General features: G+C 43.0%; 1 protein-coding gene and 1 long non-coding RNA gene across 3 annotated transcripts in view; one reads left to right on the plus strand and one right to left on the minus strand.

Annotated features, from left to right (window-relative positions):
* SDE2 (SDE2 telomere maintenance homolog) overlaps nucleotides 1-21737 on the plus strand; it is a 26915-nt gene extending 5178 nt beyond the window's left edge. Inside the window, exons 1-7 of one of the 2 annotated variants that reach the window (XM_021392591.1) lie at nucleotides 13063-13232; nucleotides 13429-13546; nucleotides 14629-14740; nucleotides 15352-15521; nucleotides 16094-16205; nucleotides 16635-17049; nucleotides 19584-21737. In XM_021392591.1, the coding sequence (XP_021248266.1) occupies nucleotides 13125-13232; nucleotides 13429-13546; nucleotides 14629-14740; nucleotides 15352-15521; nucleotides 16094-16205; nucleotides 16635-17049; nucleotides 19584-19805 (1257 nt within the window). In that variant the 5' untranslated portion in view covers nucleotides 13063-13124 and the 3' untranslated portion in view covers nucleotides 19806-21737. Of the gene's footprint in view, nucleotides 1-13062; nucleotides 13233-13428; nucleotides 13547-14628; nucleotides 14741-15351; nucleotides 15522-16093; nucleotides 16206-16634; nucleotides 17050-19583 lie in introns of those variants that run through there. The other variant, XM_021392592.1, reaches the window with a different exon arrangement.
* On the minus strand, nucleotides 8-12910 carry LOC110396754. The gene is made up of 4 exons (XR_002437225.1): nucleotides 11116-12910; nucleotides 7182-7546; nucleotides 2594-2661; nucleotides 8-1642 (listed from the first exon to the last, which is right to left on the minus strand). It is a non-coding gene; the product is annotated as an uncharacterized LOC110396754 (long non-coding RNA).

Raw genomic sequence — 22414 nt, forward strand, 5'->3', positions numbered from 1 at the left:
GCCCGGCCCGGCGCCCTCTGCCGCTGCCCCCCGCCCCGCGACGCCATTGGCCGAGCGCCTGGAATTCCGTGACGTGGCGGCGGGGTGCCCGCCTCCCGGCCCGCCCCTTCTCCTCGGTGGCCTCGCCTCGGCTGCCCTCAGCTTCCCCCGCGTCGGCCGCCGGCGGGGACGCGGCGAGGGCAGAGCCGCGGAGCTTCGGTCCTCGGCTGTAGGAAATGAGATTAGGGTGGGAAACGGCTGGCGCGGGCTGCAGCCGGGGACCGAAGCGGCGCCGGGCAGGAGGAGGCACGTTGCAATGGGAAGTTGTGCGAGATGCGGTTATCGCCTCCCACAGGAAGCACGCAGCCCCCGTCCAGCGCTGAGGGCAGAGACCGTACGCGTTTGGGCTCTCTATCCGCGTTTTCCAAAACACCACGCTTCGCTTCCTTGGGAAGCTCGCTCTCACCCTGCTCAGGAGGTTCTGCGCAGGGAAAGGCACGCATTTCTCACAATAAGTCCTTCGGCCGGTCCGCAGCCAGCTGCAACACCAGCAGAAAGCATCGGCCCCGGCTAGCGTCTTACGCTCTTAGCCGGCTCCATCCCCGGTGACACCGCCGGCTGCGGGGGGCCCGCAAACAATGGCAGCCGCTTCCCCCTGCGGCAGCACAGGTTACCAGCCCCAGGGCAGATGAAGCGTGCTCTCTTCTGAGGTTGGTTGTACGAAGGAGAAGATGTGAGTTCAGAGTACAGCAGTTCTTAAACAACATCTGGCGTCGTTAAGAAACATTTGAAAAAGATTTTCTCTCTAAAGGATGTTCACGGTTTGTTATATCACCACACAAACTCCAAGCAGTCTCTGATCAAAGAAGAAATCTTTGTTTCCCACCCCCACAAAAAGCACAAAGCAAAAATCCAAACTGCTCTGCCTAGTTCCCACTCCGCAAACAGAGAGAGGTCCCTTCCCGTTACCCATGTAGGGCGAGCGGGTTGTTACTAGTTAGCATAAGAACTTCTTCGCAGTGAGGGTGACGGAGCGCTGGAACAGGCTGCACAGGGAGGCTGTGGGTTCTTCTCCGGAGATATTCAAGACCTGCCTGGATGCCTACCTGTGCGACCTGCTGTACACAGCCTGCTTTGCAGGGCGGTTGGACTCAATGATCTCTGGAGGCCTCTTCCAGCCCCTACAGTTCTGTGCTTCTGTGATAATAATGGCCTGAATATATATACTGTACACATGGTATAATAATGGCCTAACTAGTTGCATTACCCACATTCGCTGTCAGTCTGCAGGCAAATAACACACAGGCAAACCTAGCATCTGGGTAGTGTGCTTATCCTTAGAGATTTGCACCTACCAGAGATACTAACAAGAACCTGTACAATCGCAGTACACACTGCTTTTTTCTTCATCTATTTTCATTGTGGTTTTTTTTCAATCATGTATTTTGCCCTTTGCAGGTTCTCTAAAAGAGTTCACATATACTGACATTATGTCCCTGCTATTTAAAGAAAGCTCTTAAGCACACTTACGCTATCAAGCCCCTACTTAAGCTCCATTGACTTCAATGGTAGATAGATACTCTTAAATTTAGACACGTAATGAATTATCTTCCTGAAGATTGATCCCTGAAGAAAGATGCACTGTATAAATAAAAACAAGTATCTGTGGACATAAAAAAAAAAAAATCTTGGAATTCCTGGGTTCTTTAAAATGTAAAATCTTCTGTTCTGGTAAAGACACCTATTTTCACGCTTCCAGCATTGCATATGCACAGGTGATTCAGAACAATCTATTCTGGAGACAAACTGTTTTTTTTCTAGTATCTTATAACCATAAGAGCAGTAAATCTGGGTAGTTTTTTTTTTTTTCAATCTTTTTTTTTTCCCATTTCTTCTAATTACACTGTTTCATTGAGGCAGAGAATGCAAAGTTTCTTTTTTTTCCCCAAAAGGAATTCCAAGGACAAAGTTCTGAAAGAGTGAAAATAAGGCTACAACAGCAGAGACAGTGTGGTTCAGGACTCCCAGATTCTGCTTTTGGAGGCCTGATGAATTTGATTCAGCCTCCACCTCTGTGGTTCCTCTCCTGGAAAGGCTTACCAGTGCTCAATTCCCCTGAGTATATGCTTGCCTATATTTCTGGGCTCCCGTCTCTTAATTCCCTGTGTATCATCAAGGATTCTCATATTATAATCTCATTTGTACTGCCTATTATAACATGCACACGCTGCTGGAACTCATCTATCATCCTTCTAATGAGGTCCTTTGGAACATGAAAGAGTAAATAACATTACATAAAACAGTGCTAATTCTTCCTTTGCCCTGGTCTGCTGAGTTTCCTTCAGAGGAAAGCGTGTTACATAGGAAACCTGTAAGAGCGCCCTATAATGACATCCCAAAGTTCCATTCCCTTTTAATTTCTTTGGTTACACGTTTTATTTACAATAGCCTTCAAAATATGCTTAGTGATTTAATACCCTTAAAATATCAAGTCCATTACCTTTTAAAGACCAGAAGTTAAAAATTAGTTTAATTGCTTGATGCATAGGTAAGAAGAGTTTCAGGTGCATAAGGGTTCATTGTAGCTGTAACCATTGCCTCCATTCTTACTTACCAGCTTTGAAGAGCTTGTATATGACTGTTCCTTATCTTAAGGTGGAAACAGCACTTTGAATATTTCACCTAAAAAAACAGCATTTCAATTACACTGACACTATAAAAACCCTCAACAGAAACTTAAGTAGCTTTTTAAACAGCTATGTTCAATTTTACGTTTCTTTCTCCGACTCACACGCTTAATACTGGATAATTACATTCTCTTTCGTTACAATACATGGGATGATAAAGGAAAATGATAACAGTAAAGACAGGACTGCACTTTTACACAGTCATGGTCCTCTCCTTGCCAAGATAACTCCCCCTTCTTAACGGCTTTGCTGAGCTTATACCTTTCTTCTTCCTTTTCTGAGTAGCGCTACGCTATTGTTCATACAGTTAAGCAGACACTGTCAGTTAACTGAAACAGAAATAGAATCCCAACAAGAGACAGGGAATAGTGTTCAACAGATCACTGTGCAGTGGTTGGACTCACCAAAGACTGGAGATGATGTGATATGGCAGAGTACCTGAGATTTTCCAATAAAACATGACCAAATATCATCACGTATTTTAGAAGTACGCTGTGAACATTTACTATTAAACTATGTCTACAGCCTTGAGTGAAATGACAAATAAGAAGGGAGTTTATTGTCTGCAATGGTAATACAGGATTTTAGAATTTACTGTACCTGGCTGTTAGTTTGCATTGATTTCAAGCAGGCTTTTGCAAGACCTTCTGCAGTATGGGGAAGAGCAATTGTCCTGGGGAACGTCTCTTCCTCCACTTACAGTACCTCAAAACTATTCAACTCATTTTAGCTCTCCTGGTTCTTCATACATGACTAACTCATCATAACAACCTTTTTCATCTTTTAAAAGCATTGCATAGTACTGCGGAAGGAACTAGATACCTGGTGGCCTTCATCCTAATGGCGACTACTGTAAAATCTTTTATGTCCCGGTACTTCTGTGTTGATAGACTCATTAAAGCTGCCAAGGAGAAACAACCTGCACAAACTCTAATTGGTTCCAAATAAGATCCCTGCTACTACAATGATTTATTTTGAGCTCCTGTTGTAGTAGAGTTTCATCAAAATGATTTGCCCTAAGACTCACACATGCTGGCAAATAAACCCCTGCAGGCTTGCATTAGGGAGGAGAAAAAAATGGCTCACTGTTTTCCACCACCCATTAGGCTCACATTGGCCTCATTTTGCAGTGCTGTTCTTGTAAAGGATGTCTTTTTTTTTCCACACTGGTGCCGTATCTAGCCCATGCTGACACTGCCTTTAAAAGCTCTTTCTGTGAGCTACTATTCTTGACAGAACTGAAAGAGTAGTATTATTTATTCCATTTCTTTGCTCAGTGGGGTAATCTCACGAGATATGAATCTCCTCTTCATGAGGGCCCTGGGGATAGCAGCTGGAGTGAAACTCAGCCATGCTTTAATACAATGCAGACAACACCGAGCGTAGTTCTCAGGCTCCAATAGCAAAGCAAAACATCTGGTATGATGCCCAGTATTATAATTTCGTGATAATATTTTGTGGATGAGTTACTTTCCAAATAGATCTGTTCCTTCCATGTAAAACCTCATAGACAAGATGGTCTTGAAATGGCGTTGATGCTTCATGAGCCTATCTCTTGAATCAGCTGAGAAAGGATTCCAGAAATGAAATTATTATTCTGAGATGTGATCCTAACACCATTGTGAGGTGTTCCGCCATATCCCGTCTTTCTTAACAAGTACTCCCAAATCTCAAAACCTACTTTAGGAAGCCTAGTCTCCTGAGTGACAGCAGAAAAGGGAATGAGAAGGTGGAGTGGCATACAGAACATTTTAGGGTGACAGCAAAGAACATTAATTAAGTTCCTTTCAGTCTTAGGAGGCTGTGGAGTTTGGGGGTTTTTAGAGAAATTAAAGATTCCTATTTTCCCAACATTCTTAGTAAGTCACATACTTTGTAGACTATACTTTACTGTGTCACATTTTAAAATCATCTTTGTTCATGTCTCCTCCTTTTATCAAATTTGCATCTCATGAGGCATCTTGGTGCGAAAACTAAGTGCTTGATGTTATTGCTGCTCGGTAGAGTTTCCTAATCCTTAGAAACTTATCTAACACAATTCACATCCAAGCCCTCTCTGGACTAACTAACTTGTCCTTACTACACATTGCTGAGTATCTGCGATCCCAGCTGAAAATAAAAGGATTTGCAGGTATTGAGCACTTAATCTGGCCTAATATGCCTTTAACTGCATTTTCAAACACAGGAACCACAGTTAAAAGCTATCTTTAAAAAATGCTTCAGATATGCCCATATACCTGCTGCTAGAGCAATAATTAGACGTTTCAGGCTCCCAAACACTCTCTGCCCACATATCCCCTCTGGCTGAGACTTGAGCCAGAAGGCAGCGTGCAAAGGAACAACACTGTGGCAGTATAGGGTTCATTTTGATCAAACTATGCCTTCCAAGTCTCACTCCCTTTGTGGGCACTGCAAAGGCACCTTCACAGGGCCAAGTGTTCCTTAGTGTACGAGAAGAATTTGTCAGGCAGCACCAGTTCTTCCTATTTGACTTCCATGTCTTAGCTGGTTGCTGATGAGCCCCAAATCCTTGCAGATGAGTGATAACATCAGAAGTTCATCTTTTATTTTTGAATGCTGAAGAAAATGTCAGGCAGTTGTGCTTGCAGAGCCAGGTTTGATTCCCTAACAGCTCCAAAACCCAAACAAACAAACAAGCAGCAGAAGGCAAATGAGAATGCACAAATTTAGTGTGTTTCTGGCAAGCCTTATGTTCTCTGGGGACTGACTACAATTTTGTTATGCTAAGTCCTGGTACTAATACTTAAAGCATACAAGCAATGTTATGATACTAGCCGAAATCTAGCCACTAAAGTGGTGAACATCAGCTGGGTTTAGCACGGACTGCTGGGCATGGGTCTCAAGACAAAGGCAGAGAAGAACCGCTACAAACCTCAGCAACAAAGCTGCAGGAAAGGTTGCCAGCCTGTTTTCCTCTGGGCTACAAGGTTTTCAGGCACAGCTCCCATGCTGGCACCGTGTCCTACATCCAACAGAGGGGCTGTGCTTACACAGGCTAAACCCCCACTGAGAGAGGTAATAATTTATCCAATGCTACTGGAGTCGATGCCATTACATCTTGAAGTTCCACCCTTTAGCCTGGCTCTGACCCACACTGAACATTCCTGGGAGATGCCATCATTTCCCACCTGCAGTAAGCACAAAGCACCCTTCTCGCTTGGCTCTTGGCTCGCTGAAGAACGAGTATGCTATGGGCACTACCCAATTTTGGTATTTGGCTCAGAGGGCTGTGAAGATCAGCCACATCTGCAGTATTTAGGATTCTTGGTTATGAGACCCCCCAAGATCACTTTGTGGAGAGCCTGCGCAGGTAAGGGGATGCCCGCACAAACCGTGCAGCGAACATGCTTCAGTCTCTTGCTCGTTTCTGCAAACCTGAGACATGGAGACATGGCTCTAGCGGCACAAGGCTTCTCCTGAGAAACTGCTCCTTTGATTTCCTGCTACAAAAGAGCAATGCTGGGGGAGGGCAAAAAAAAAACAACAAAAAAAACCAAACAAACCAAAAACCCCAACAACAAACACCATCAACAAGACTTTCTGGCTGTGACTTTTACACACTGACACAACTTCTTCACAGTGCTACTTTAAGAATCAAGCCATCTGACATATTCTGACATCAACCTCTAGGCCAGAGTCCAAGCTAGACAGGAAAATGAAGGAAAAAAAAATGCACAGCTGTATCTTTGTCATGTCACTAGCATTCAAAAGCAACCATGCGGGGACATGATTTTTCTAAGCCTCACATACACATGACTTAAGAAAGATCCTCAAGGGGCATACTATTCTGTATTGAAAATTTCTCATAGATGACAGGTAATTACTTCTGTTTTGGAAAGGATTACAAGAAATAATGAGAGGAGTCCAGAATACAACAACAGTGATATTCCTTAAACACCAGGCTAATTTCAACTGCATGCGTGTGAAAAGTTGTATAAACAAAATGGCAAACTATTCCAATATCAAGCAAACAAGAATCTACCCGTGGCTGTAATGTTATAAAGTCAGTGTTTTCCAAGCTTGAATTTATTGTATAAATACAAAGAAAAGCATTTCCCCCCACAGAAATGTTTCTTCTAAAAAGAAAAATGTGCATCCCTCACTATCCATTTGTAGGTCCTCTTCAAGATAGCAGAACTTTCCCTAAACCAGGTGATAAATATTACTATTACAAGAAAGTTGTCTGAATGTACGTGGCACTCATAACAAGCTGATCTAAAGGAGGCCACGTCAAACCCAGCATTCAAAGAATGAGGCCTCCCTGCACTGCAGACTGGATCCTTCAGTTCAGACATTTCTCCCCGAAGCCAGTGTGAGCTTTGACAGTGGTCACTAGTTAAGGATCTGACTCATCATTTTATCAAAGGGTGAACAAATTGGTGATGTGATCTGCTTTAAATGAGATTTATGAATACCCACAGTGTGCCTTGCCCAGGAAGCAGACTGCTGGCCGCTCATTATCTCTGCTGGACGTAACTCAAAACGAGGGCATACCTGTTTGAGGCACTACTTTAAATTGTTGTCTTTTTAGATAGGTTCTCTGTGCTCTTCCTTTCGTTGCTGTCCTCCTTTTCTACTTCAGTTTCCTTGCAGAATCTCCCCAGGTAAACCGAAAGCAACCAGACGTGGGTGGGGTAATGTAATCTGGGAGCTCCTCCCAACTACTGGAAATACAACTTCAGTTTCAGCAAGGAACATTTCCAAATCAACTTCCGTCTCAGTTGAAAAGAAAATGAGGACACCTGATCTCTTTTTCTTTTTTCCACTTCAGCCGTTCATTTTAAGAACAGTGTAATTTCTTTTGCTTTTGGAGCTTCTAGTTATTGCAAACACCATCATAACTGGACGAGAAGCTCACACTGCAAAGGCATGCGAACGTTCAGTCGTTGCTGTTTCTTAAAGACTACATAGTATAGAGGCCTGACACGTTCATCGTGTACATGGTACACATTTCATCCTGCTCACTCTTAGCTTTGGACTTTTTTCAAAGCTGCCAAACATTCAGATGCCAATTAAGAAACCAGGATCCAGACTTTAAACAGAGATTAAGTAATTCAGCAGTGTCTCTACAAGCTATAATTAAAAGCACTTAGCTTCATTACAGGGAGAGCAGAAGTACGCAGGCAGAGACCTACTTTTGGTATTGTTTTCCTCTAAAATATACTGTACGCAACAACTAGCCCATTCATTGCTCTCCCGCTGCATTCAGTTAAAATTGATCAGAACAGACCAAATCTAAACACTAAAACTAGCAAGAAAGAGGAAACACAAGGTTAAGGAAATCCCAGAATCTGACTAGCAGGGAAGTATCAACTGCAGTATTACCTGGGTGTCTAATTAGCCAATTTATCTCGAATTATTGCTGCCAAGTTTAAAATTATCATTAACAAAACAAGCAAGGCAGACTATGGTGCTGATACTCATGGCCAAACAAAAACAAACCTTAGTTTCTCAAGTTCAATATTTATATATGCGGGGCAGTACATGTTTCTTCGGAAAAAGCTCACTTTCCATATCCTTGCATAGGATGGAGACAAAAGTTTATGCACAGCAAGGAGAGTGCTGTGATGGCAAAAAAAAAAAAGCAGGTTTACAGCTATTTTTACATCTCAGCAGTGTTTAAGTATCTGCATCATCACCAGCTGTGGTCTATAAGGAGAATAAATATAGTTATTCACCACAGACTTATTAGGAGATTGATATGTAGGCGTTCACTGAGAGACAATAAGTAGATTTAACAGTCGCCCTTGTACTAATAAAGGGTAATATAAGTCATGTAATGTCTCTAGTTCTCCCCCAGCTGCTACCGATCCAGTATCAGGTATCATAACACGCTGTCTCCAGCCGTTGTGCTGATGACACAGAAACTGAAGCAGATGACTATTGACACTTGGCAGGAAGCTGCACCTGCAAATATCAGCTTAGATTCATTATAGTTAATCGCATTTTTGTCAAATGCTATGATGTCAGTGTCTGAAGTAAAAAATGTTCCCTTGTGTCATACAGCATCTTACTTAGTGTTCTGAGAATATGCACGCACAGGTTTCTTCTCATACTGTCCCAATCTTCATGCAAAAATAATATGAAAGCGCATAAAGTGTTTAAGGTTTGCAAATATATTACCTGCAACTTATACTTTGGGATACCATGAAAATGTAAAAGAAAATATAGCCAGGTGAGGCAGTCTCTACATATACCACAGAATATGACAGACTGCCTAGCAGATGGAAAAGCAGTCCCCAAAAAATAGGTTTTCAAATTCTTGAAGTGGCTTCAGTTTAACATCTCTGCATACTTACAACATTGTAAAAAGAAAATACACATCTGTTTTGTATTTTAAGTGATACACTTAAAAGTGAGAAGCATTGAATTCTTATCAGAGCGACTTTTGACTCAATGTTTGTCAATCTGGGTACTTTGGTGAACAACCATTTCTGCGCTCTTCCCTACCGCAGGCATCTTGTATGCACACATTAGAAGCAAAGGGCCAATGAGGATCTCTCAGCACAGAGTCTTGCATAATGCAATCCTGGTCTTGACTGGGGCCGTTATTAGCTACTGTAAAGTGCCGCTACTACTATTAAAATGCAATATACTAGTGGAAATAATGAGGATGAATGAATGAACGAACAAACAGAACAAACAGCATTTTGATGGTTACACATCTGATGGTTCAAGATACTGAAAAAGAAAATCCCTCTGCTTCATGTTAGATGAAGTAATAGATTTTAAGCAGAAAATAGTCCAACACATTGCATGTAGTAGGCCATAGAACCACAGTCAGTAACTCAGCCATCACATGCAAGGACCAGGAGTGAAACAAGAAAAGAATGAGTGCTCTGAAAATGATACCAAAATAGTACAGAATTTTAAATTCTAGCCTTGGTTCCGCCACCGGCTTGAGAAAGCAGTATAACCAGTTTGCCCGAGTTCCACTATTTAAAAAGTCGGAGTGCTTCCTTATCCCATAAGGATAGTGTCAGGTTTAATTAATTATGTCTGTAAAATCTTTTCTAACTGAAAAGTGGTAGGCATGATTTATTAATTAACTCTGAAAACCACTGCACAATCAGAGACTGATCACTGTTTTATCAAGAGGATAACATTTTAATAAAATATATCTCAAGCTGGAAATTACAGTAACAGCCTTTCTGACTTATTTAGATTTCTTTTGTGGAGAGCAAAGCAATAGATTTTTGATGAGTTCTAGGAGTAGAAGTGTAATCAAGAGCAAGAGAAACAGGAACACTGAACCAGCCTTTCTACTGACGTGAATGTGGCACTAGCTAAATGGCATTGCATAAATCATGAGAATAGGGACTATACACCTAGTGCTGCTGCCAGACCAAGCTGAAAGAAAACCACTCTTCTACCTATTAGATGTCACTTGTAGCCTGACGACGTGCAGGGATCCATGCGAGTCACCTACATACAGCCATCCAGAACTGCAGTGTGACATTAACAGCTCCAAATTACCTGCAAGGGACAATGTGTGATCTATAAGGTGCTGATTTATGTCGTGATGACTCCACTATTGTCAGCTCTCAATTTCACAGGTGCACTGCAGCAGTAGCATGCATCTGCAGGCAAGATCCATGCGTCAGAATTATGAATGACTGTTCACTGCAATGGAGACAGCCCTTCTCAAAGCCTGCAGTGGCACCTCTTTTGTGGTGCTCTTTTCCCTGCAAGGAGCTGCCATCACAGGGAAACTGTAATTCAGTCAATGCTTACTAGGACCAGGAATTCATCAGCACAGAAACAAGAGTAGTACAAAATATTCAGAAAAGACATAGATCAAATGACCTGTGAATTACACCAATTCAAGCACATCTTCTGGACAATCCTGTGGCCCGACTCTTTCCTGGACAACTCCATCTATTCTTTGGCCTTAACTGGCAAGCTCCACACCCTCAGTGCCCATAGCCCAAGTTTCAGAGGAGGGAATGAATCATGCCCTCAGAATGCAAACTGAAATCGTACAAACCTAAGAAAACAGTTATTCATCCATCATATGTGAGCATAACTCATGTGTTGCCTATTACATTTTAATCTGATATTGTGTATGAACAAAAATACCCCAAATCTAGCAGAATTCCATATTTGATGGCATTCCAAAGATAAAGTACATGATTATAAATGATCAAGCAGCATCAGGTGACTTGCAATACAATGCAGGCTGAATTGGGGCCCAATCCGGGACAAAATAACCACAACTCTTCCTGGTTACACAGACATCAGGTTTGCACTGCAGCAACACAGCGTATAATTCAGCAGTACCACTTGCTCTAGGAAGTAAGACATGAGGGACTGTCTGGTCTGGGTGAAAACACTTAGTGAAAACATTGCAGCTAAAATGAAAACAGTGTACCAACAATTGGCCAAGTTTGACTTGTTAGTTGGTCAAGACAAGACCATGGGAGATTACCTTAATTAATTACTTATTTGTTTACGTGAAGTCCATGATTGCTGGTCACATCATCTCTCCGCTTCCCAGTTTCTCAGCTTTCTTTTTTTTCGCACACATTCTTCAGACTGCCTGGTAGAAGAGCTACATTTCCGCACAGCCTGTGCTCATGCTGAGCCAGCTGAGGAGCACCTTGCTCCCCTGAGCAAAAACACAGCGGGACAGACATGGCACCGAGCCTTCCAGAACAGCCGAGTAGCTCAGACATGAGTTTCATCTCATTGAAGCGCAGTAGGTACCGAAGGCGTTATGCAACCCCCAGGCTCCAATACATGCACCCATCTCACTTCCAAAACATGAGGGTGGCTGGGAGCCACCGGGCCAGGGCTGGAGCAGGCAGATTACACTGCTGCCCAGTGCCAGATAAGCTGCCAGCCTGGCACCTGCCCAGGCACCTGGGGTGGCCCCAAGGAGCTGGTCCTCCCCACCCACCCCTCCAGGGAGGGATGGGGCAGGCGTGCTGAATCTACAGCTTCCCTCGGTGGTCCACCTGCTGCCTGCACAGCCAGCACTCAGCTCCCTGCCTCACTGCTAGCTGTAGCCATCATCTCTCAGCTATACAGCTCAGGTCACAGGCATTTCTGATTTTCCACATTTGGGTTTGGGCTTTACATTCCTGAGTGATTCATGGTTCCACCGATATGTGAAACTAAGAGGACGTCTCTTACCTTGAAAACATTTTACCTGTGATCCAGCCCCAGTGGCTTTGATCTCAGGCTAGATCTGTGCCAGCTGCACCTAGAGAAAAGTCCCAGCTCCCAGCACCACGCTAGAGAAGCAGGAGCACTGCACTCTGCCAGAACATGTCGCAGCCAGCCTCCCAACACAGCTCATGGCTTCTGCTGGGGAGAGAATGTGACCAATCCCATACTAACAGTGACATGGGGGTATGAGGCCACCTAGCCCAACAAAATTTTCAGTGGTGTTGGCAACAAGAGGCAGGAGGCAGCACAATGTCTTCAAAAGTGCTCTTGTTAGGTGGCTGTGCAGTGGATGTGGAGGAGACCAAAGCCACTTGCCTGAGTCTCTGTCATGCCATTGCACAGATCCCTTCCTTGAGAGGCAGAAGTACACACTTCCTTCTAACCTTCAGGATTGCTTCCTGCGCAGGAAGGCTGGACGCGTCCTCTGCATGGTGAGCTCCGCAGAGGTGAGCCACACTCAGAGCCTCTCCATGAAAAAAACCACCATGTTCCTGCGGGGCCTCCAGCATACGAAAGATATGGAGCTTTCAGAGTGGATCCAGAGGAGGCAACAAAGATGCTCAGAGGGCTGGAGCACCTCTCGTATGAAGAAAGGCTGAGGGAGCGGGGCTTGTTCAGCCTGGAGAAGGCTCTGCAGACACCTCATTGCGGCCTTCCAGTGCTCGAAGGGAGCTTGTAGACAAGAGGAAACTTTTTTTACACAGTCAGATAGTGATAGGAAAACGTGGAACAGTTTTACAGGGGGGGGGGGGCAGCCCTGCCCACAGCTTGGGGTGTGGCTGGGTGGGCTTTGAGGTCCCTTCCAACCCAAACCATCCTGTGACTCTACCCCACACAGGGGTGTCTCATTACTACACCGCAGCAACCAGACTCACAAACTGACTGCTGTAAGCCAGGGTTTGGGACGGCCTTGAAAGTGATAAACTGGGCCTCTAAAGGGACTGAGACATCAGATCGACCCTGAAGGATAGCGTGTAACACAGGTTGCCTTAGGTGATGCTTGAGCTTCTAGCAATTTAAATACGGAATCCAAGCCCCCTAAGAAGCCTTTTACAGTGCCTATTAAATACAAGCAGCCAATTGTCGCTAGCAGCCCGTTCCAAAGGCGCGAGCAGCGCAGCACAATCCCGAGCAGGCTCAGGCTGAGGCAACGCCCGCCCCTTATCGCCTCGCGCCAGCCGACGCTTCCCGCCCCCGCGCGTCACCTGACCGCGCGCCGCTGACGTCACGGGCGTGCGGGGCGGCCGCTGGCGGTTGTGGGCCAAGATGGCGCTGCTGGTCCGGGAGCCTCTGGGCTCGCGGGTGCGGCTGCGGGCGCTGCCCCCCGGCGGCGGCTCGGTGCGCGGCCTGCTGCGGGACTGCGCTCGGGAGCTGGTGAGTGGCGGCGGGACGGGGCTCTGGCCCCGCGGGCGGCGCCGGGCTCCGCGTCCGGCCCTTCCCGTTTCGTAGGCCGGCCTCCCTCTCTGCGATGTTCCCTAATGGTGGGCTTCGGTTGGGTGTTTCGTTTTTCGGTCTGTCGCGTGACGGATTGTTGTGGGGTTTTTTTTGTTTGTTTGTTTGTTTGTTTTAGAATGTTCCCGAAGAAAGTTTGTACGTGAAGTGTAACGGGCGGCTGGCGGCTGGCGAAGACGTGCTGCAGGATGGCGCGGTGTACAGCCTGGAACCGCGGCTGTGCGGGGGGAAAGGAGGTGAGCTCTGTTACCGATTGCAGATCGTGCAGGCTTCCAGGAACTGAGCGTTCTGTTATCAGACCTGATTCATCACCTGCCGCCTTAGTGAATGAGCTTGTTGCTGTTGATTTCGGGGAGCATGTCCTGGCTGAGTGTAGCAGCTAGGTTCTCATTCTTCAGCATGTGAAATGCTATAGCATGTGGTTAATGAGCTACATAATCTGGTTTTAGTAGCCAAACACGATACTTCTTTCTGCTTCATAATACGGTAGGCTATCTAGAGTGGTTAATATTTGTAACATACCTTAAAGGTTCTTTAGGGGCATTAGAGGATATTCAGCTTCTACTTGAAAAACAGTGCTTGGTTCTTTCAGACTGCTTAAAATTATATTGATTTTAGTCCACATAGTGTCTCTTTGAGGCAGCTAAGTGATTTTCTCAAAATTCAGGCAGCATAAGGTGGGACTGAGTGAGAGAAGATAGCAGACTTGCCTGTGAATAGTGGCTGAGGAGTGTATAGAATCACTAAGGTCGGAAAAGATCACTAAAAATGTTGTGTCCAACCATCAAAGCTTGTCTGAAGAAGCTCTGCAGCATAATCACGATCAGCTCGATGGCATGGCTATGACTATCTCTTTAAAAAGAGGGTTTTTTTGTTTCATTTTTTTAAAAGGAGGTTTAAGTTTAATGGAAGCTATAGGGACATAGGGGAGAAGTATATTCTGGCTAAATTGGGAAGGACTGACAAATTTTGAGTTGGTGGTGGTGAAGACTGCAAATGTTTTTGCTGTGAGAGTCCAGGAATAGGCTCTCATGCTAGGAATGCTGCAGCAGTCCTGGTAACTTTGGAGTCTGTCTGGTCTGATAATAGGAGCGCAGAAATGGCATGACTCCTAAATGTTGGATGCTTTTTTTTTTTCATTTATTGTTAAAACATCGTGCTGTTGTAATTTTCAACTTACCCTGTATTTCAGTAGTATTAAGGGAAAGAGAAGTGCTGAATCACTGCATTATTTTCCCATAGGCAATTCTGTCATGTACTAACTCATCTCGGTTCGTTTCTGTTTATCTAATTGTTGATTACTTTTTTTTTTTTGCAGGATTTGGATCTATGCTGCGAGCACTCGGTGCTCAGATTGAAAAAACAACCAATAGAGAGGCTTGCCGGGACCTCAGCGGGAGGAGGCTTCGTGATGTCAACCATGAGAAAGCGTGAGGCATTTTCTTAGAAGCTAGCATTATAAAATAAATCGATGACAGAGTTTGCTATTAACGAAAGAGGTCACATGACAGACTGTTACAGCAGTATTTATTTTGAATACTGAAAGGACCAAAAGTGAAACTGTAGGCACAGATAAACAATCAATCACAGAATGACTGTGGTTGGAAGGGACCTCTGGAGGTCACCTGGCCCAACCCTGCTGCTCATGCAGAGACACTCAGAACAGGAAGCCAGCAGTATCTTTTGGCATAATTATATTTTTGGAAAATAGAGGTGATGGTACTGCAAAGTTCTGAGAGAAGACTGATCCACACCTCTTAGATTTCCCATCTGAAAGTCTCACAGTTGTTCTATTTGAAGCTGCAAGATCATGGTACTGGGGAGAGGTGACCATACTGCTGTTTGTGGCTTCCAGAATGAACTCTGCTTTAGCAGACTTTCTGTATCGTCCTTCTGTAATTCTCATAGGTGGTTTTGTTCTTCTTTTCTTGTTGTCTGCTATCCTAGCAAGTGGTAAAAGCATCAATAATTGCAAAGTAATAAACTAGTATTACATTAAACGTTGGAAATGCTCTCGTTTTCATGGATCTGTAATCTGCAGGATGGCTGAATGGGTGAAGCAGCAAGCAGAACGGGAAGCGGAGAAAGAGCAAAGGCGCTTGGAAAGGCTGCAGCGGAAACTTGCAGAGCCAAAGCACTTTTTTACAAACCCAGACTACCAGCAGCAGTGTCACGAAATGGCTGAGCGGCTAGAAGATTCAGTCCTTAAAGGTATCACAGTTTAGCCTCACTTTGTCTCCTCAAAAATTAAAGCAAACTAAAAACTTCTACAACCTCAGTTCAGTATGGAAATTAAAGAAAAAAAACTGCTAACAGTAGCTCTTTCAATTGAATTACATTCTAAATTCCAGTGAAATTTGTTGAATTCATTCTTCCTCTTTGTCTACTGCTTTTCTTAAATTGCATTGAGCAGCATAACAAAGATAGAAGTGATGCTTCATCTATGAAATATCTTGTTTCATCTACTATTCTTTGTAGTTATGTTGTTTACCCACTAGTTGTTCCCTTACTGGCAGATTGATAATGAAACTTGAGGCTGAATGGGATGTAGAAACTTAAGAGCTCATGTCAGGAAGACAAGATTAACTCTGTCATAGTAAAGCAATGTAAGAAAGTTTTTGTTGCCTCTGAGATTGCTGAATCTTTGAATTTCCGTAAATATGTACTAATAGTGACTACTTCCAGTTAGCGTTGTGGGCTGCGTCTGAAATTAAACGATAAATAGAATTTAAAGCAGATGTGAGTTGTGTATGAGTGAGGCAGACTTCTACTTTTCTTTTTAGGATTGCAGGCCTCGTCTAGCAAAGTAGTGTCACCAGAAAGTGGCAATAGTCGGAAGCGTACAGGTGAATCTGGAAAGAAAGGAACAAAATATGGAAAAAAGAGATGTTTTTGGTAAGTATTAAGATTCCAAAAAGGTTTGAGCACAGTGTAAGTTTAGGTACATGCAAGTAAACAACATCTCATCTTAATGTAGACTTAAATAGCAATGACTAAATTGAAGTGATTAAATTGGAGAACTGTAGGTAACAGGAATCCTTCCCCCCCCCCTCCCCTTTTTTTAATATAGTTATATACTACTACTCCTCACTGTCCTTTTTTAATAATCAATTTAAAACAAATTTTAAAGAAACAACCAACTTGGAAAAAAAAATGGTGTTTTTTATTTTATGTCATTTTTCACTTCGTGCAACGTGAAAGAGAAATCTTAATGATTGCAGCAGTGTTTCTAGTAGCAGTAGGCAACACTCTTGTATTGGGAATGCAAAAGGAAAAAAAAAGGCAGAATGTATCTAAATATTTGTAATGTACTGCTTGTGCCAGGCTGGGGTTGGAAGGGTTGGATGATACCGACAGTTCAGATTCTGGTGATGGCAGTGAAGATGATTCCCCTCAGACATCTGATGGAAGCTGTCCATCAGGAAGCAGACATGATGAAAATGCTGGAAATGCCAGTGAATGTTCAAGCAGCTCTGTGGATTCGGTAGAGCATAGTCCAGCTGCCAGTGCTACTGAGGAGAAGGCATCGCAGCAACCAGAAGTTACTGGAATAGATCTGCAGGGGGAGACCCACGCGGGTGGGCAAACAGAAGTTCCAGCTGATGGAAGCCGTGAAGTGACAAAGCCACCTCTGGAGGAAGAAGCCCAAGAAAAGAATGAAGTAACTCAGACTCCAAAAGAAGAGGAGCAACAAAATGTTTCTTCTAAGGCCCAGGAGACAAATCAGTTACCGAGCACAGTAAGTATGAAGTGGTGCAAAATGTAGTATATTTTTCTTCAGTTGCTTGTACTTGATCGCTTTTTTTTTTCTGTGATCCACAAAGAGAAGAGGGGGAGAGGATATGTATCATCTGAATTTAATGCATTAGATGTAAGTGCTTGAATTAGAATCAGTCTTTCTAAGAATTTAATAGACTCTTGAGAGTTTGATTCAGAACAAAAATCCCAAGGTTAAAAGAAGGAAAAAAGCTCAGCTGAAGATGGTGCATTATACTACTTAGGTGAAGGGAATGTGCAAGTTAATGGCAGCTGCAGCAAAAAGAGGCTCTTGGTTGGCGGTCTCTTTTCTGGTCCCCATTAACTCCATGTGTTGAAAGGTGAATTGTAGTAAAGTAGCAGTCTTGAGAGATCCTAAGTAGAGTGGGTCAGGGCAAAACTTTTTAAGATGAAGATTTTTAATAGCGTAGAGTTTCTAGTAAGATGCAGTTGCCCTTGGTCATGCAGTGCTGTTTTTCCCAAGATCTGTGTTTCCCTTGTGGTTTTTGTTGTTGTTTGTTTTCTCCTTCCACATAAACAGATACACTCAGGATCCAGAATTCTTTGTTGTGGTTGGCAGGGGAAGGAGAATAAAACCCTTCTGTGGGATGAAAGACTCTTACCAATACTTCTTGAGACATTAGCAAACAGTTGCCAACTTGACTAATCTTATTTATAATGTAATGTACCCTAAACCAATCAGCTGATTAATATTTCATAGTATTTTATTTATAAAATACTTGAGTTTAATTCCCAAACTGATGCAAACTTCAGTTTTTATTTGACCATTAAAAGTCAAAAAGCAGTGGCTCCTGTACTAGAGAGTTAGGATTAACGTGTTAAGCTTCACCTGAACTTGCAAAGGATGATGGAAGAAAGATTTTAAACCAGATCATCTAGTATATCAAGGATAGAAGCTCTTCTGTATTGTTACCATGCCACTAACCCTGCTGGCAATTGGAGTTGGTGTCCGATCAGGAGCAGCGCTGACCATGAGATTCTTTCTCTGGCAATAGACAGGAGCATGAAATGAATCCAGGCTTATTCTAGATATCAAACTGAAAAATGTATTTTTTTCAGACTAGAAGAGGTTGCTTGAGTTTTCTTTCTTTATTCAACAGGAGCAGAAAGTCTCCCATCAGTTGCTGTTGTCAGTGGCTGAATTCTAATGAGTGAAAAATTAGTACAGTTAAATGGAAAAAAGGCCAAGGCTGTAATCTGATAAGTTAGAACTTTATCATCTATTGTACCATTAAAACAGGGAAGCTTTGAACTGGATGTTTACCATTCTCCACTGTTTACCTTTAGCTTAGTATTTGAAATGGTCTATTCTTAGAACAGGAAACTCCACCAGTGCTGTGGCAGATTGTTATTGCAGGTGGAAATACTTTTATAATAGACCTTGATGGATTTTTTTATTATTATTTTTAAAGTAGAACTAGAATAATATGACAGCCAGGCTTTTTTTCTTTGTATGCTCAGCAGGACAGATTCTAATTCTGCTAGCACTAATGGCTTTTGTTGAGCTTGTGAGTGAGTGGTCTTGATACCTCCAGCGTTATACCTACCCTATGACTAATAAGAGCTCTAAATACTGAACAAGGTGGGCTTTTGTGTCCTTTTTTGGGTGTTAGTGTTTCGGGTGTTAGGAAATTCCAGCTTTTGAGATGTCCAGTCCTTGTCTGTATTCTTCTGTGGGCAAAGCTCTGACCACTTGCTGCTGGTGGCCCCTTCCTGCTGTTGCTATGGGTGTACTGATTGTATTCTGCATGTTGTTGAGAAGGGTCTGACAGCTTTGCCACGATGCTAGAAGCCAAGTTTAAGCTGCTGAACTTCTAGGTGTCATGGTGGGCTGTTGTTTTTAATACATTTTTCTTGGGAGTACTTAATTTCCCTGGGGATAAAAACCATGCCATCTGTTTTGTCTGCAGAAGAAATGAATTAAGTACCGTTGCTATTTTTTCATTATTCTATTTTAAATGTGTTAATTCTACTGGAGTAACTTTAAAAATTCAGCCATATTCATAGCATTTAAAATAACCAGTGCTTCAATCCTGGGGGCTGTGTACATCCCAAACTTAAGCCCATCTGCAGCTTGTCTGGACTTGTTGGAGTGAGCCTCTTACCAGCTCAGAGACACTGCAAGGGGTGGAGTTGTAGCAGCACAGCTGCACACTGGGTAGGAACTCCAGCTGGGCATTTGCTGTGCTCTTGAGTGTGTTAGCACTGCTATGATTTGTGTTACTATGGCCCTGCTGCTAGCTAGCCTCAGTTTGCTTGCATGTGATGCAGTAGTGCTTGTCCTGAATAGCACAGACATCACTAATAATGCGAATATCCAACAGAGGTATATATGGGGATATTGCTCAACTTTATCTCAAAGTTTTGAACTAATTTACTGGGTAATCCTAATTTAAGGCCTTCTGTGAAATCAAGCATTTTGTCTGTGCTTGTTCTCTTCCCCCCCCTTCAGGAAAAAAATGATGATTGTTATATGGGATGTTTTTCTCTTTGCAGGATGTGGAACCAATCGACCTACTTGCATTCAGCTCTGCTGCTGAAATGGAGGCGCTGGGGTTAGATAAGCTGAAGATGCAGTTGATGGTGTTAGGACTGAAATGTGGAGGCACTTTACAGGAAAGAGCAGCGAGGCTTTTCTCAGTGAGAGGTCTGTCCAGAGACCAGATTGATCCTTCCTTATTTGCAAAGCCTTCTAAAGGGAAAAAAGGGAAATCTTAAATTACTTTGTGTCTGTGTACTTTTAATTTTTCCTTATTCTGCTGCCATTCTGTCCTGCCATAGAGAAAAAGTCTTTGGCATCTCTCGATAATTTTTTGTTTTTACTTTAATGAAGTTCAGTTAACATAACACAGAGAAAGCTGTTAAATAGTGAGTTAGTTATGTGTTCAATATTAAAGGAGTGAAACACTGCCTTTTGATAAGCTTTACGAACAGTTATAACAAATTGTAATGTAACAGAACAAATTCCGTGCAGATGGGAAGAAAGAACCTGCGTGTTTTTCAGAGAATGAACGTACAGCACCATCATCACCTACTTAAAAAGGAATATCAATCCTTTCTTAGCTTTGTATTGAATCTCCTTTAATATATATTCCAGTTAGCACAGTTAAAAGACACACATCAAACTTGTGATTTAGGCTTAAAAGCTGAAATTTCTTTATATGAAAAGATGATCTTCATATGGATGAGGTCAGTCTAAATAAATACTGTTCTGTGAATTAGTGAGATGTCAGGCAGCAATAATTTATTGGTAAAAATATTTCTTTTATAAGAAGTTATGTAAAGAAATGTATTTTGCTCTTTAAAAGTATGACCAAGGGGAAAGAAGAATTACATTGTTAAGAAGTTAAAAAAAAAAAAAGTACATTTGCTTGTTGCTGAAGGTTAGTAAGTTACAGAGTGTTATCTGAACTTAAATGGGAAATTTAGGATGAGTGTTAACTCTTTTTCCAATGGCAAAAGCAATGGAGTAGTTGCCCAAGGGCTTGAGTATCTGCACTGGTGGTGCTTTATCCCAGAACAGTCTGTAACCTCAGAGTTGGGAATTATCCTGTGAGGTGGTAAAGGCTCTTGTTGGAACGGTAGCATGCTTTTGTGACTGCAGGTGCAGCTGCCACTTCTTCCATTTGAGAAGCTTTGCTTTGGTGCCTTGGACTTCAGATTTTGCCACCATATGCTGAGAGTATTATGTTCATGATCTCTCTACCTATCAGATTTCCTTGGAGAGACTTGACCAAATAAAGGACTTCTCTCCTTTTCCGACATCCTGCTAGCAGTCTGTCTGTGTGAAGTTTGGCTCAAGTGAAGTTTTGAATTGCAGTACTAGCAGGAAACGGGTTTCAAATACTAGGAAACCAGTTCACTCGTGTGGCGTTTCATGTCTCAAATGTGAGCAATGCTTATCTACCATTTCAGTTAGCAGTGACCACTTTGCAATCATGTAATGTTTCTTCTCAGAAATTGTTTTGTTTATATATGGATGTTAGCTTTGGATTGAGAAGAGTGTTAAGGCTTAAGCTGTATTTTTGACAAACTGTACCGGTAAGCTGTTAATACAATTGTTTTTATGCAGCTGCCCCAAAATGCTGATTAATCTGGCAATTTGTACTCAGTCACCCATGCAGCCTGTTCTGTGACTTGCCGCAATGCTGGAGAAAGTTAAGGCTGGAGAGAGATGGTTGCTTCTGGTCACACCTGATCCTCTCAACACAGTCCCTGGCATTTGACTAAACCAGAGGTCTTCTCTTGATTTTTTTTTTTTTTTTTTCTGAGGTACTTGGTTAGAAAACGGAGACTGAGGATTTCTGGCTCTGGAGGTGTATCCACCTGAAGTTCCTGAGTGAGCAGCCCTGGTGTTCCTCCAGGTGTCGCTGCGGGCTTGGGACAGCCCAGGTGGGAGCCAGCATCCTTAGTGCACCCAGCAGCCAGGGCTTCTGTTCTGCATTCATTCCAGCTTGTAGGAGATGGTGCTGGGTCGTACTGAGGAAAGGCGTGTGAACTGGGAAGTGCAGGATTAATTTATAATGCAGCATCTGATAGGCAAGTCAAAAGCACTTCCTGTATTTGTTTTTCAACTGTAAGATGGATTTGAGTCTGCTCACTAATTGTAAGCTTATGTGGTGCATCGAAATAAAACATTCCGTAGAAGTACAAGATTCTCCATGCAAGTCTTCAGTATCCTGTTGGGTCTTTCAACTGATCCTCCTGAAGTTCTGTAGCATTCATGAAATAATTTCATTAGTATCCCAAGGAATTATGAAAAAGATAGATATTTGTGCTGGTGGTAATTATACCATCACACGCAAATCCAGCACTCATGGATCTACTTGACATAGTGTTCTGAAAACATAGATCATGATACCTGAGGCTGAAGTGTGTTTAAACTTCTGTTTCCCTACACGTGTGACCCGTTTTGCAGCTTATTGCTGGAATAATCTGTTGTATTGGATGAGCAGTGATTTACATGCAGTAGATAATTAAAAATAATATATACGGCAGGTAAGTTGATGTCCGATACTTTATGATGTTTTAATCTATCAGGGTCTTGGAAATTAAAAAGCAAAAGAGACATGAAGAGTCTGCAAATCGCATCGTGTGGGGCTTGTGACAGGATAAGTGGATCTCGCGTGGAAAGGTTTGGTTTACTGAGTATGTTTTATTAGAGAATGGGAATAGAGGGTAGCTGGGGGGGGTCACCTCAACACAGGTTACATCTCAGCAGCAGTCCCACTGGGCTGGCATGCCCTCAGTGTGCTTACTGCTCTTCACAATACGTTAGGAGGGCTCTCCTCTGTGTGAATGCACTAAAGCTCCGCTATAATATGGCA

The sequence above is a fragment of the Numida meleagris genome, chromosome 3 (genome assembly GCF_002078875.1).
Source record: "Numida meleagris isolate 19003 breed g44 Domestic line chromosome 3, NumMel1.0, whole genome shotgun sequence".
In the NCBI taxonomy this organism is placed as follows: domain Eukaryota; kingdom Metazoa; phylum Chordata; class Aves; order Galliformes; family Numididae; genus Numida; species Numida meleagris.